Source organism: Scyliorhinus canicula, chromosome 7 (genome assembly GCF_902713615.1).
Source record: "Scyliorhinus canicula chromosome 7, sScyCan1.1, whole genome shotgun sequence".
Lineage (NCBI taxonomy): Eukaryota > Metazoa > Chordata > Chondrichthyes > Carcharhiniformes > Scyliorhinidae > Scyliorhinus > Scyliorhinus canicula.
In genome coordinates, this window is record NC_052152.1 from 41,788,365 (window position 1) to 41,801,488 (window position 13,124).

At 41.7% G+C, this 13,124-nt stretch overlaps 1 protein-coding gene across 3 annotated transcripts in view; it reads right to left on the bottom strand.

The window, feature by feature from the left end:
- Nucleotides 1-13,124, bottom strand: part of cip2a (cellular inhibitor of PP2A) — a 74,764-nt gene that overhangs the window by 43,844 nt on the left and 17,796 nt on the right. For all 3 annotated transcript variants that reach the window (XM_038801858.1, XM_038801857.1, XM_038801859.1), the window contains exons 7-10: nt 9,097-9,219; nt 8,666-8,811; nt 5,215-5,290; nt 383-610 (exon numbers count right to left, since the gene is read on the bottom strand). In XM_038801858.1, the coding sequence (XP_038657786.1) occupies nt 383-610; nt 5,215-5,290; nt 8,666-8,811; nt 9,097-9,219 (573 nt within the window). The remainder of the gene's footprint in view (nt 1-382; nt 611-5,214; nt 5,291-8,665; nt 8,812-9,096; nt 9,220-13,124) is intronic.

Here is a 13,124-nt window from a genome sequence, read left to right on the forward strand (position 1 = left end):
TTTTTTTAAATAATTGAAAAAATGTACGTTTTACTTGAAAATTGATACCATCCTTAACAATTAATCACAGGTGGTTCTCCATTCTTATAGACTGTGTGTTAATGCAATATATCTTTGTTCAGAATTATGAACCATCTGCTTAACTGGACAACACAGATAAAAACACAAGGCTGCATTCTCTGCCGGCGGGATGCTCCGTTTGCCAGCAGCGCGGGGGTTTCGCGACGACGTGGGGCTGCCCCACAATGACTAGCCGGCGTAACAGAGCATCCCACCGGCAGGGCGGAGAATCCAACTCATGATATTTTAACCGGTCATAGGCATATAAATATATTTAAATGCATCTTTCTCCCCTTCGAAGATTCATTCAAAGACTATGTACCTCAAACAGTTCCTTCAGAAGAATCAAAGCCAACAATGAACACCTCTCAGGGTTCTCTAGTGGTTGATTTGACCAATGGATAAGAGTGACAATTGGTTGCAAAGGTTTAACATGAGATCTGAGGCTAGGTGTTGTAATCCGTTGCTCAGAGGAGGTTTCAAACATTGTATGGCACAATATTTTTCTGAGGCTGCTGACTGAACAGAAAGCGAGAAGGAGTTCAAGGATCTGTGGGGGAGAAGAGAGAAATGTTACATTAAATCATAATTTTTTATACAACGTTCAAGTAGATATTGAATCTCTGTGGTGCCAATTTCTGTATAACTCAGTGCACTCTGTTAGCCACGTCACTGAAGACCAAACAATTACTGGCAGCTACATATATTACAATTGTGCTACTTGTTTTAAAATTTGTTCCTTAAAGTCCACGTTGTCGGTACTATACCATCTGTTTTTTGCTGTTACTTGGCATTGGACATTGCTGAAAGATCAAATTAGATCCACTCATACCAATCAAGTAAAAGGAACTGTTTCACTCCATTTGGTGGCAGTTGTCAATGCAGAAAAGGACAGGAGAAAAATCCTTGAAATATCAAGTTCAACAGATAAAAGCCTCAAATTAGTTCATTTAGTGCATAAACTCTGACAGTTAACGTCCTTGTAGGTAGCAGTGAGGTCATTCACTTTGGATCAGAGAAGGGCAAATCAGAATATTAATGGTGAGGGACTCGGGTTTTGAAGGACCAATGGAATTTGTGTCCATGTATACAAATCACTCTGGCTAGGTCAAAATTTATTGCCCATCCCTAATTGCCTTGAGACGGTGATGGTGAGCTGTCTTCTTGAATCTCTGCAGTCCGTGAGATGTAGGTACACCTGCAGTGCTGTTAGTGAGGGAATTCCAGCAATGGTGAAGGAACGATGATATATTTCCAACTCAGATGAGTGATGGAGTGGAACCTCCAGGTGGTATTTCCAGCTCTCTGCTTCCCTTGTCCTTTTAGATGGTAGCAGTCATACCTAAGCAACCTTGGTGAGTTCCTCCAATGCATCTCGTAGATGGTACACACAGCTGCCACTGTTCATTGGTGGTGGAGGGCTTGAATATTTGTGAAAGGAGTAGCAAACAAGTGGGCTGCTTTGTCCTGGATGGTGTCAAGCTTCTTGTTGTTGATGCTGCACTCATCCAGGCAAATGGAGCGTATTCCATTACACTCCTGACTTGCACTTTATAGCGGGCTTTGGGGGGGTCAGGAGATGAGTCACTCAGGATTCCGAGCTCAAGGTGCCTCCTCTGGTAGCCACAGTATTTATATGGCCAGTCCAGTCAGTTTCTGATCAACAGTAACCCCCAGGATGTTGACAGTGGGTATTCAACGATAGTAATGCTGTGGGGAGATGGTTAGATCCTCTCTTGTTGAAGATGATCATTGCCTGGCATTTGCATAGCAAATGCTACTTGCCACTTCTCAGCCCAAGCCGGAATATTGTTCAGGTTTTGATGCATTTGGACATGGACTGCTTCAGTATCTGAGGGGCAGCACGGCAGCATAGTGGTTAGCACAATTGCTTCACAGCTCCAGGGTCCCAGGTTCAATTCTCGGTTTGGGTCACTGTCTGTGCAGAGTCTGCACATTCTCCTCCTGTGTGTGTGGGGGGGGTTTCCTCCGGGTGCTCCGGTTTCCTCCCACAGTCCAAAGATATGCAAGTTAGGTGGATTGGCCATTTTAAATTGCCATTAGTGTCCAGAAAGGTTAAGTGGGGTTACTGGGTTACGGGGATAGGGTAGAGGCGTGGGGCTTAAGTAGGGTGCTCTTTTCAAGGGCCGGTGCAGACTCGATGGACTGAATGGCCTCCTTCTGCACAGTAAATTCTGATTCTATGCTTCTATCAGTTGCAAGCTGAAAGTGGGCGGCACGGTAGCACAGTGGTTGGCACTGTTGCATTATAGTGTCTGGGACACAAGTTCGATTCCCGGCTTGGGTCACTGTCTGTGCAGTGTCTGCACATTCTCCCAGTGTCTACATGGGTTTCATCCGGGTGCTCCGGTTACCTCCCACAAGTCCCAAAAGACATGCCTGTTAGGTGAATTGGACATTTTGAATTCTCCCTCAGTGTACCCGAACAAGCACCATAGTGTGGCGACTAGGGGATTTTCACAGTAACTTGGTTGCAGCGTAATGTAAGCCTACATGTGCCACGAATAAAGATTATTATTTAAAAAGTCATTAGCGAACATCCCCACTTTGTGATGAAAGGAGGGTCATTAATGAAGCAGCTGAAGATGGTTGGGTCTAAAACACTAAGCTGAGGAACTCCTGCAATGATGTAATGATCTAATTAATCATTATATATGATTACAGGATTCAGTAGGTTGTATGCAACATGAATGCATGATTTTAATCAGACCTGGGTAATTTCAGCAAAGGATGGTGGAAATTTGGAACTTACTCTCCAAAACACTGAAGATGCTGGATCATTTAAAATTTTCAAGACTGAAATTGGCAGATTTTTGTTGGATATGATAGATAGAATTCCATGTCCTTAGGAATAACCACAGGGTGGGTCCATCTTCAGATTCCATCTCTGCACTTGTCAGCAATGTACTTGCCGGCACATTCTTCCTGGAGTTAGCTTCCTAATTGGGCGTCGCCTTGTCTGCCATCAATATAAGGGTTGTAGTGGGTTACTGATGCTGCAGACCTCTACTGCAGTCCCACCAGCAAAGGTGGGCACTATCACTGCAGAATGGGGACAATGAGGGAACCTTTAACATGAGGCGCCCTCTGAAGTGGTATTTTCATTTTTAAGTTAAAATGTCAACAGAGTTACAAGCAACTCCTGTGGGTAAACCTCCTCCATAGAATAGCTTGCAGCAATAGCAGTGGCTCTCTTTTCGAGGGCAAACTGAAAGACGTTTCATGAGCCCTCTTGCCGCCAAGCACTGCCAAACATCAGCCTTTTCCACAGGGTGGTGGGTGAAGTGCATGTCTGTCCACTGCCAGCAAGCCTTTGATGATACACTTCTGGCAGTCTTCAAGCCCACCTCAATGAGACAGGGAAAACCCCTCCCAGTATTAGGAATATGGTGCAAACAGAAGTAAACAGAGTTGAGGTACAGATCAGCCATGGTCTCAAAGAACAGTGGAATAGGCCCAAGAGGCTGAATGCCCAAAGTTGGTTCCCAGCCTTGTATAACAATATTTTATTTCTCAAGTGAGATGAATGCATACAAATAACAGCATGCTCATGTACCAACTTTCACAGACTGACAGGATACAGATTTAGAGCCACAATTCAACATAGCAAATTCAAAAATCACAGCAGTACAATTATGCCATTGGTTGGTCACTTTGATCTCTGAGGCTTTTTAATAAGGACAGGGGGAGTCCACACCGAGTAAAATAAGAAATAAAGTTTTATTTACACAATATGTACACTATCCTATAAATTCTTGCTGGGTTCCTAATCTGCTGGCTGACCTTTCATACATTGACTAACTAAGGTTCCACGCTCCTAGCAGGGGAGCTCATACTCCACATATAGCATGAGGAAGATAAGTATTTCCACCCGTAGATCCCATACGGGATATTATAAATTTGTCCTCAGATCCAGAGTAAGTTCACCTATTTCCTCTGAAACAAATGAAGCACTGTGACTCTGCTGTGGTTATGAATCGTCCAATTAGGGAAGGTAGTCAGGTACTATGTGTGTTCGTATACAGGTGGCAACTTTCCAATGTCAAATTCTACATTTGGTCGATCCCCCTCTGGTGATGTTTTTTGCCCAAACTCAACAAAACTCAAGTGTATTGAGGAGGCGCAAGGGTGTGGAGCATTTTTATTTGATCTCATCTCCATTTGGATGAAATTTCTCATTAGCACGAGGCCCTGAAAACTGTGTGAAATGGGGTGGAGGCTGAAGGATTATCGCAACAGAAGAGAAATGTTTTGGAATTATTTTATTGAAAGCAAAATAGGTAACAAGATAGGCTGAATTAAGAAAGCAGTTCTAGAGGTTCGGTGTGTGGTGGTCGAATGAGTAGCAACTAATGGTACTGCAGTGAAAGTTGAGGATAAGGAATAACCTCGTTTCAGAGAAATTAAAGATTGCCAAGATAGGGTGGGACAGGTTTTGGGCATTTGAAAAGAGATAATCAGGACATTCAAGTCAATTTATAGTAGCAGAGAAATCAAGTTAAACTTTAAAGAATTAAGGAAATAAAAGTAAAGATGTATTCTGAAAAGGCTGCAAACTGTGCAGGTTGGATATGTGTTCGAGAAATTGGAACTGGAATGGAATCCTGTAGCTCCACAAGAACCATGTAGGGAGAAAATGAGAAGAGACAAAGTATCACATACATTCATTCCTTTGATTAGGGATAGAAAATTTATTTAAGATTTAAGCAAGTTATTTCGTTAAGTTATGCAGATTATGAAGTAAATATCTTGTTATGACAAGAATAGTATGAGCAAAATCACTTCCAAAGATTTTTTTTTTTTACAAATTTAGAGTACCCAATTCATTTTTTCCCAATTGAGGGGCAATTTAGCATGTTCAATCTACCTACCAAACATCTTTGGGTTGTGGGGGCGAAACCCAAGCAAACACGGGGAGAATGTGCAAACTCCACACAGACAGTGACCCAGAGCTGGGATCAAACCTGGGATCTCGGCGCCGTGAGACTGCAGTGCTACCACTGTGCCACAGTGCTGTCCCATAACTTCCAAAGATAACATTTGAGGACCCTGTAATTCCAAATTTCAAAACCCTTTCCAAACTAAATAATTAAACATTCAATCTTACTTTTGTGATACTTAAATAGCTCATACCTTGGCTGCTGAATCCGAGTCCTTACCACGCAAAAGACCTAGTACTTGACCCAGGCATGATTTAAAGTGTTCATACCTAAGGTGAGAGAGAAGAACTTGGGCATCAAGCCACTTTTTGTAACACCCACCATATTCTTACATTGCTGCAATAAACATTATCCATTAATACTGAGGGATAGGATCTATTCGCATTTGGAAGAAAATAGACTTTATCAGTGATAGGCAGCATGGTTTTGTGCAGGGAAGGTCATGTCTTACAAACCTAACAGAATTCTTTGAGGAAGTGACAAAGTTAATTGATGAGGGAAGGGCTGTAGAGGTCATATACATGGACTTCAGTAAGGCGTTTGATAAAGTTTCCCATGGCAGGTTGATGGAAAAAGTGAAGTCGTATGGGGTTCAGGGTGTACTAGCTAGATGGATAAAGAACTGGCTGGGCAACATGAGACAGAGAGTAGTGGTGGAAGGGAGTGTCTCAAAATGGAGAAAGGTGACTAGTGGTGTTCCACAGGGATCCGTGCTCGGACCACTGTTGTTTGTGATATACATAAATGATCTGGACAACGGTATAGGTGGTCTGATGAGCAAGTTTGCAGATGATACTAAGATTGGTGGAGTTGCAGATAGCAAGGAGGACTGTCAGAGAATACAGCAAAATATAGATAGATTGGAGAGTTAGGCAGAGAAGTGGCAGATGGAGTTCAATCCAGGCAAATGCAAGGTGATGCATTTTGGAAGATCTAATTCAAGAGCGGACTATATGGTCACTGGAAGAGCCCTGGGGAAAATTGATGTACTGAGCGATCTGGGAGTTCAGGTCCATTGTACCCTGAAGGTGGCAACGCAGGTTGATAGAGTGGTCAAGAAGGCATACAGCATGCTTGCCTTCATCGGACGGGGTATTGAGTACAAGAGTCGGCAGGTCATGTTACAGTTGTATAGGATTTTGGTTAGGCCACATTTGGAATACTGGGTGCAGTTCTGATCGCCACATTACCAGAAGGATGTGGATGCTTTAGAGAGGGTTCAGAGGAGATTCACCAGGATGTTGCCTGGTATGGAGGGTGCTAGCTATGAAGAAAGGTTGAGTAGATTAGGATTGTTTTTGTTGGAAAGACAGAGGTTGAGGGGAGACCTGATTGAGGTCTACAAAATTATGAGAGGGATGGACAGGGTGGATAGCAACAAGCTTTTTCCAAGAGTGGGGGTGTCAATTACAAGGGGTCACAATTTCAAGGTGAGACGGGGAAAGTTTACGGGAGATGTGGGTGGAAAAATGTTTACGCAGAGGGTGGTGGGTGCCTGAAACGCTTTGCTAGCGGAGGTGGAAGAGGCGGGCACGATAACATAATTTAAGATCCATCTGGACAGATATATGAACGGGCGGAGAACAGAGGGAAGTAGATCCTTGGAAAATAGGCAACAAGTTTAGATAAAGGATCTGGATCGGCGCAGGCTGGGAGGGCCAAAGGGCCTGTTCCTGTGCTGTAATTTTCTTTGTTCTTTGTTCATTCTGCATTTCGGAAAGGACTACAAAGACTTCATAACTATGTTTTTTTCATAATTTTAAATCAAAACATCACAAGGGATTTACACTGGAGGTGAAACAAACTGAAAAGTAAGAAAGTAGCAATTGTAAGCATGGAGACAAGACAACCAACTTGTAGTTATTTCATTGTAAATTTGAGCACGAAACAGGCTCCTGGATACAGGAAAGCCTGATCTTTCCTTCAACTAAACTCGGTTAGTTGATGGAACAATTATAAGCCGCAAACAGTCAACAGTTGGTGTTGCTGCAAGACCAAAATTCTTGACAATTTTTCAAGAATTTTCAGACTCAAATTACTACATTTACTACAGAAGTTAGGGCAAATCAAAGTTTGAACTTTAGATCTGTGTATCTAAATTTAGATTTCTTAACAGAAAACCAAGATTAGGAAGAAAGAACTTCCATTATACAGCACCAATCACAACTTCAGGACATCTGAAAGTGCTTTGTATTCAATTATGTACATTTAAGGTGTAGTCAATATTCAAATACAAGAAACATGGCAAACAATTTGTAATGAACAAGGTCCTCCAAACGGCAATTAGATAATAACCATGTCATTTAAGCTTACGATGCTGATTGAGGGATAAACATTGGCCAAGTCAAACAGGGAAGACTACCTATAATTTTTTTTCAATAAGATTTTTTACCGCCACTTAAAATAAGTCAAACAAGGTCCGGTTTAAGTTTTCATTCAAAAGGCAGCACCTTTGTTAGTGTAGCAGTCCTTTAGTATTGCACTGAAGTATCAGCCTAGACTATATGTTTAGTCTCAAGTGCAACTTGAACAAAAACCTTCCGCTTCTCACTCAAGAGTGGAAAGTGCTACCATTGAACAAAGGTTGTTTTATCCTAATATTATGATAGTTCCAAAATAAATACAACCGTTCAATTTCTGCTTCATAATCTAGCTTCCTGATTAATTTGCATAATTGTAGTCAAAGATAAAGAATAAACTTGAATTATATTGCTTTGACAAACTTGCTTTGACAAGGAGTCATCCAGACTCGAAACGTTAGCTCCCTTTTATCTCCACAGATGCTGTCAGGCCTGCTGAGATTGTCCAGTATTTTCTATTTTTGTTGCATTATAAAATGCTTTCTACATTCTAAGGTCAATAATTACTTTTGGAGTTTATGTTTTGAGGGAAAATATGACAGCCAAATTTAGGAATAAGTTTGTATAAATGACAGTGAGATAATGATCAGTTAATCTGTTTTGGTGGAAGAATGAACTTTTGTCAGAACACGATGAGAACTCCTTCCTTCCTTGGATAGTACCAGAATATTTTATATCCACCTGAACAAGTAACAGGGTCTCTCTCTAATGCCCAACTGGCAATACATCCCAAATGACAAAGCAGTACTCCCTCGGTACTGTATGGAATATCATCCTACACTGGAATAATATTCGAACCATAAACCTCCTGATTTTGAGTTAATGGTAGACTCGCAGGAGTTTGAGTTTATGATTGCAGAAAATTTGAATAGACTACCAGCTGGGTTGTTAGTGCTGTACATAGACAATAGTCAGGCATCTCCTCTTCAGTGACAAGTCAGTGATCTTACTTCAAATTCCTGGGGATGGAAGAAATCTGAAATGGCTAATCTTTATGAATCCAAAATAATGACATTTGCTAATGACACAATTTTTACAATTATATTTTGCACAAAACGATTGGGCACGCATTTTGAACAGACCATATTCTCCCTAGACGTTACTTCCCCATTTCACAACCGTAGATCTGAAGGCATTATGAGAGTAATGTATGTCAAAGTAACGAGCTACCAAAACCGTTAGGACTGAAACAAAATCCACATGGAGCTAGAATTTGCATTAATTGTTCCCTATTAGATTTTCTTGGGTGCAATTTTCATACAATGCCAGCAAACAACACTCTACCTTTGGAGGAAATCTGCAATCTTGGGATTCTTAAGGAGATCCACCAAAAGATCTACAGCATATTTTCTGGTTAATGTCCCATCTCCATTCACCAGAATATTAAATATAAGTTGAAAGGTCTGGTGGATATTCTTGGCATGAAACAGCTGCATTTAAAAAAAGAAACATTGAGAAACAGAAATTAGAATGAAGAATACCCTGGATGTTGTTCTATTGACCAGCAAGAAAGTTAAAATAATTTGAATGTCAAATTTCTTCATGCATGCAATGTCTCCCGAAAGGCACTTGAATCTCAAGCTTAAACAAATATTGTACTGCAATCTTAATCAACGGTCCATAAAATGTTTACTAGCAAAACGTACAGCGGTCTAGATATTTTGGGGGGGAAAGGTTCAAGAGCAAGGTGAATAAAAAGGTATTTCAGATCTCACCTTTTCTCCAACCTCTTCATTGAGAGTTATGCTTGCCAGTATAGAAAGTGCAAAAACTACCACTGTCAAACTACTGTGAGCTAAGAATTTAATAAGAGATCGATAAAATCCTTTTACATGGTTCTGTGGAAATAAGATTAAAATGAGAACATTCAAATGAATTTAATATATAATTTTTACTAGAGTTTTATCAATTTTTACAAATAACAGAACAATGTTTTAAAAAACTGATACGACGCAGAACAATTACTTCTGCATACATTAGATACAGAAAAGGATAAGAGAACGGCAACACATTAAAAGTGCCTTCAACCATACAATTGCTAGCTGATGGGGGGGTGGAATAAGGCGATGTCAAGAAGGCCATGGAAAGTGAAGTAACAAGATGCACACTTTTATGTGCAGCAAATTTAAGACAGTGCTACATGACTTATGGAAAACCTTGTAGGAGCAAGTCTGACACTGTGGAACCTATAAATTTGGGATGGGGTCCCACACTTTTCAGAATGTATCCGATTTAGAATGGAGTACGGAAGTCAGGAACTCTGTCGGGGTACATTCCATAATAATTTCATGAAAATTTGAATTGAAGGATACTTATTGCTAATCCAAGAGGAGAGGATGTTCTTCTGTGCTGCAAAAGTTAGGATATTATACAGCCTGTTTTCATTAATGTTAATAATTCTCCTATCTGGGAGCCCCAAAATTAGGAATAAAGGATCAAATTCTAAAGCTATACCGAATATCTTCTCAAAGCTCTTTAACTACACCAGACCAGTAGGATTGAGCTTTGACACAGGCCCATGTATATAGTCACCCTCGACTACCTGGCATGTTAGAAACAGAGGTTATAGCGGGATCAAACATGTGTCTCAAGCTTGGGTGTGATATGCAGACTGTGCAATCTTTTGAACCGAGTCTGCTTTGTTCTATTACATACCAAAGTTTTATTGGCATATTCCCATATCTCCAAGTCTTTCTTTTTAAAAAAAATATTTTTATTCAAGGCATTTTCACATAACATACAAACCAAAGAGAAACAGCAACAGCATCAGCACACAATATACCATAATTATCACCAATCTGCCCCTTCTCTCCTCCCTCCAGCCTATGCCTCCCTTTTCTTTTATCAGAACCCCAAACAAAAGAAAGGAAACACCTCCCCCACCCCCAACTGACGTTTTATCACTCCTTAAAGAAGTCAATGAACAGCCTCCACCTCGAGAAGAATCTTCCTCCAACACCCTGATATTTTCTCGCGGTGTAGAAACTCCATCAAATTACTCTCCCATGCTCCTGCCCTAGGAGACTCCGGGTCCCGCCACTCGAGCAGTATCCGCCTCTGGGATATCAGGGAGGCAAAGGCCAACACGTCGGCCTCTCTCCCCATCTACACTCCCGGATCCTCCGACACTCCAAATATTGTCATCCACAGGCTCAGAACCACCTTCACCACAGGCTCAGAACCACCTTCACCCCCAAATTATTTGACATTGCGACTGCAAGCACTTTCCAAAACTCCTCCAGCCTTGGGCATGCCCAGAACATATGAACATGGTCCGCCGGTCCCCTGCACACCTATCCGCCATGCATGTAAAGAACTGGCTCATCCTGGAGAAAGTCATGTGTGCACTATATGTGAGCTGGATGAAATTCAGTTTTGCACACTATGAGGATGAATTCACCCTCCGCAACGCCTCACTCTATATCTCAGCCTAAAAATCCCCGCAGCTCCTCCTCCCACCTGCGTCTTACTTCCTCCACCGAAGCTCTCTCTCCATCAATTCCCCATATATGTCCGACACCCTGCCCTCTCTTATCTCCACCTCAGACAGAATCTTGTCCTGTAGCGCCAGAGGCGGAAGCTTCAGCAACGCAGCAAGCTCCTTTCTCATGAAGTGCCTAACTTGCAGGTATTAGAACCCATTCCTCTTTGGTAATTGATACGTCACTTGGGCACAAAAATCAAAATGTTCTGGAAGACTAACAAAAATCAGGGCAACACCATCACTTTTACAGTCTGAACCCTTCCAGCTAATGATAACCAAACCCCCCTGGAAGGCATCCTGACATTTGATTTAGCATTTGTGGCCATAAAGCTCAGATGCTTATACATGAAAATAAAAGGATAAAATAAAGACAAGATCTGCACATTGTGACACACTGCCCTGGCTGCAGCGCCCTTGTGCTAAGTGTGCAAGGGTAGCATAGGTGTCAACTCAGATCAGACACAAGTTGTGCCACAGATAACTCTGATAAACACTTCAATGGGGCAGGCTACAACAGGCAGCCAACCAGCTATGTTGGAGCCACAAGAGTACCACAAAGAATTAAGTGAAACAGACACACAGAAAAGAGTAACTAAGAGAATGAACAAGGGCAATTCGTTGAGATTTATATATAATATGGCATGATTTCAATTATAAATCTGGTTTGGAATGTGGTGACCTTTTGCATCGTGGCCAAGAGGACAATGGGAAAGTTAGTGTCAGAGGGAATGCAAAAGTGCGGAACTGTTGAGGAACAGAGAATTGGAGTTTCAGTTACTGGTGGTGCATAGTTGCAACCTAGATTTCTCTGGTGGCTAAAATAAAGCTGGAACAGGAAAATGACATTAAATAATGGCATCATGACTGCTGCACAGACATTGGGTATTGACCTGCATGATGTGCTGCCTATGGTCATACATCAGCTGGACATTCCAGGAGTGAAAGTCTTTGTGATTCCAATACTTGGCAGAGTTGACTTGTAGAGCCCACAAAGCAATTTGCTTGCAGTCAACAGCACTCTGCGCCTGCAGTCTGATATATTCCTCAGGCTCACTCCATCTGTTTGCCTCTGGCAACAGGGACTCAGATAAAGTGTGCTCCCTTGGAAGAGAAACCTAATGACCTCCCTTATGCCAACAGTAGATGGCAAACTGCAGGATGCTATAAACATCGCTGGCACAACCTCAAAGGAGTCAGATCCAAAAAGCTCATCACAACATTTACTTTCATAGCCAGTTACAATGTCATCCATCTTGCTCTTTATCAAATGTTCAGCTACAGGAGTTTAAGAAAGCACATCACCTGGACCATTAAATAACAAAATAGCACTGCTGGCATCAAGTCAGCATTGTATGATGCTTAGAATGTGATTTATCGGCAGTGCAGTGCCGCAGTGGGTTAGCCCTGCTGCCTCACGGCACCAAGGTCCCAGGTTCGATCCCGGCTCTGGGTCACTGTCCGTATGGATTTTGCACATTCTCTCTGTGTTTATGTGGGTTTCGCCCCCACAATCCAACGCTAAATTGCCCCTTAATTGGAAAAAAAAGAATTGGGTACTCTAAATTTTTTTTTTTTTAATGTGATTTGTCTGCTCGGTATACTTTCAGCAGATGTCCACTGTGCATGTGCTAATAGCTGCAGCACAATGGTAACTGACATGCTTCATGTTCCAAGTGTGCTTCATGTTCCAAATGTGCATGAAATATGCGGACACCATTTCAGACCTCTAACTGCACAGATGACACCCATTGAGCCCACTTTTTTACCAAATATTTCTATGCCAGGCAGGACAATGTTAAGGTTATGCAGCCTTGATCAGTGTTCCTGGTCAACCATAAGACCCTAAGATGTAAGAGCAGAAGTAGGCCTTTAGGCCCATTGAGTCTGTTCTGCCACTCAATAAGACCATGACTGATCTGATGTCATAATTCTCAACTCCATTCTCAACCCTCTATTCCCTCTGATTAAAAATCTGTCTTTCTTATTGAACATACTTGGCAACCCAGCCCCTACAGCTGGCCTCTACAGCTGAACAGAAATGATTGAACCTTGCATTACACAGCTTGCATTGTGCTCAGGTTTTCAAGAATTAATTTCAGTCGTTAAGGGTTTCTTATATCGTTTCATTTAAATTGCTCAGCTGGGCATTTTTCTCTCTCAGCAAACCAGATTTTGGAATTAATACAAGTAGATTTTACAATTGGATTTACTGCAATCATAGTTTCAGTTTAGTATGATCCAAACAGAATAAAGTTCTTA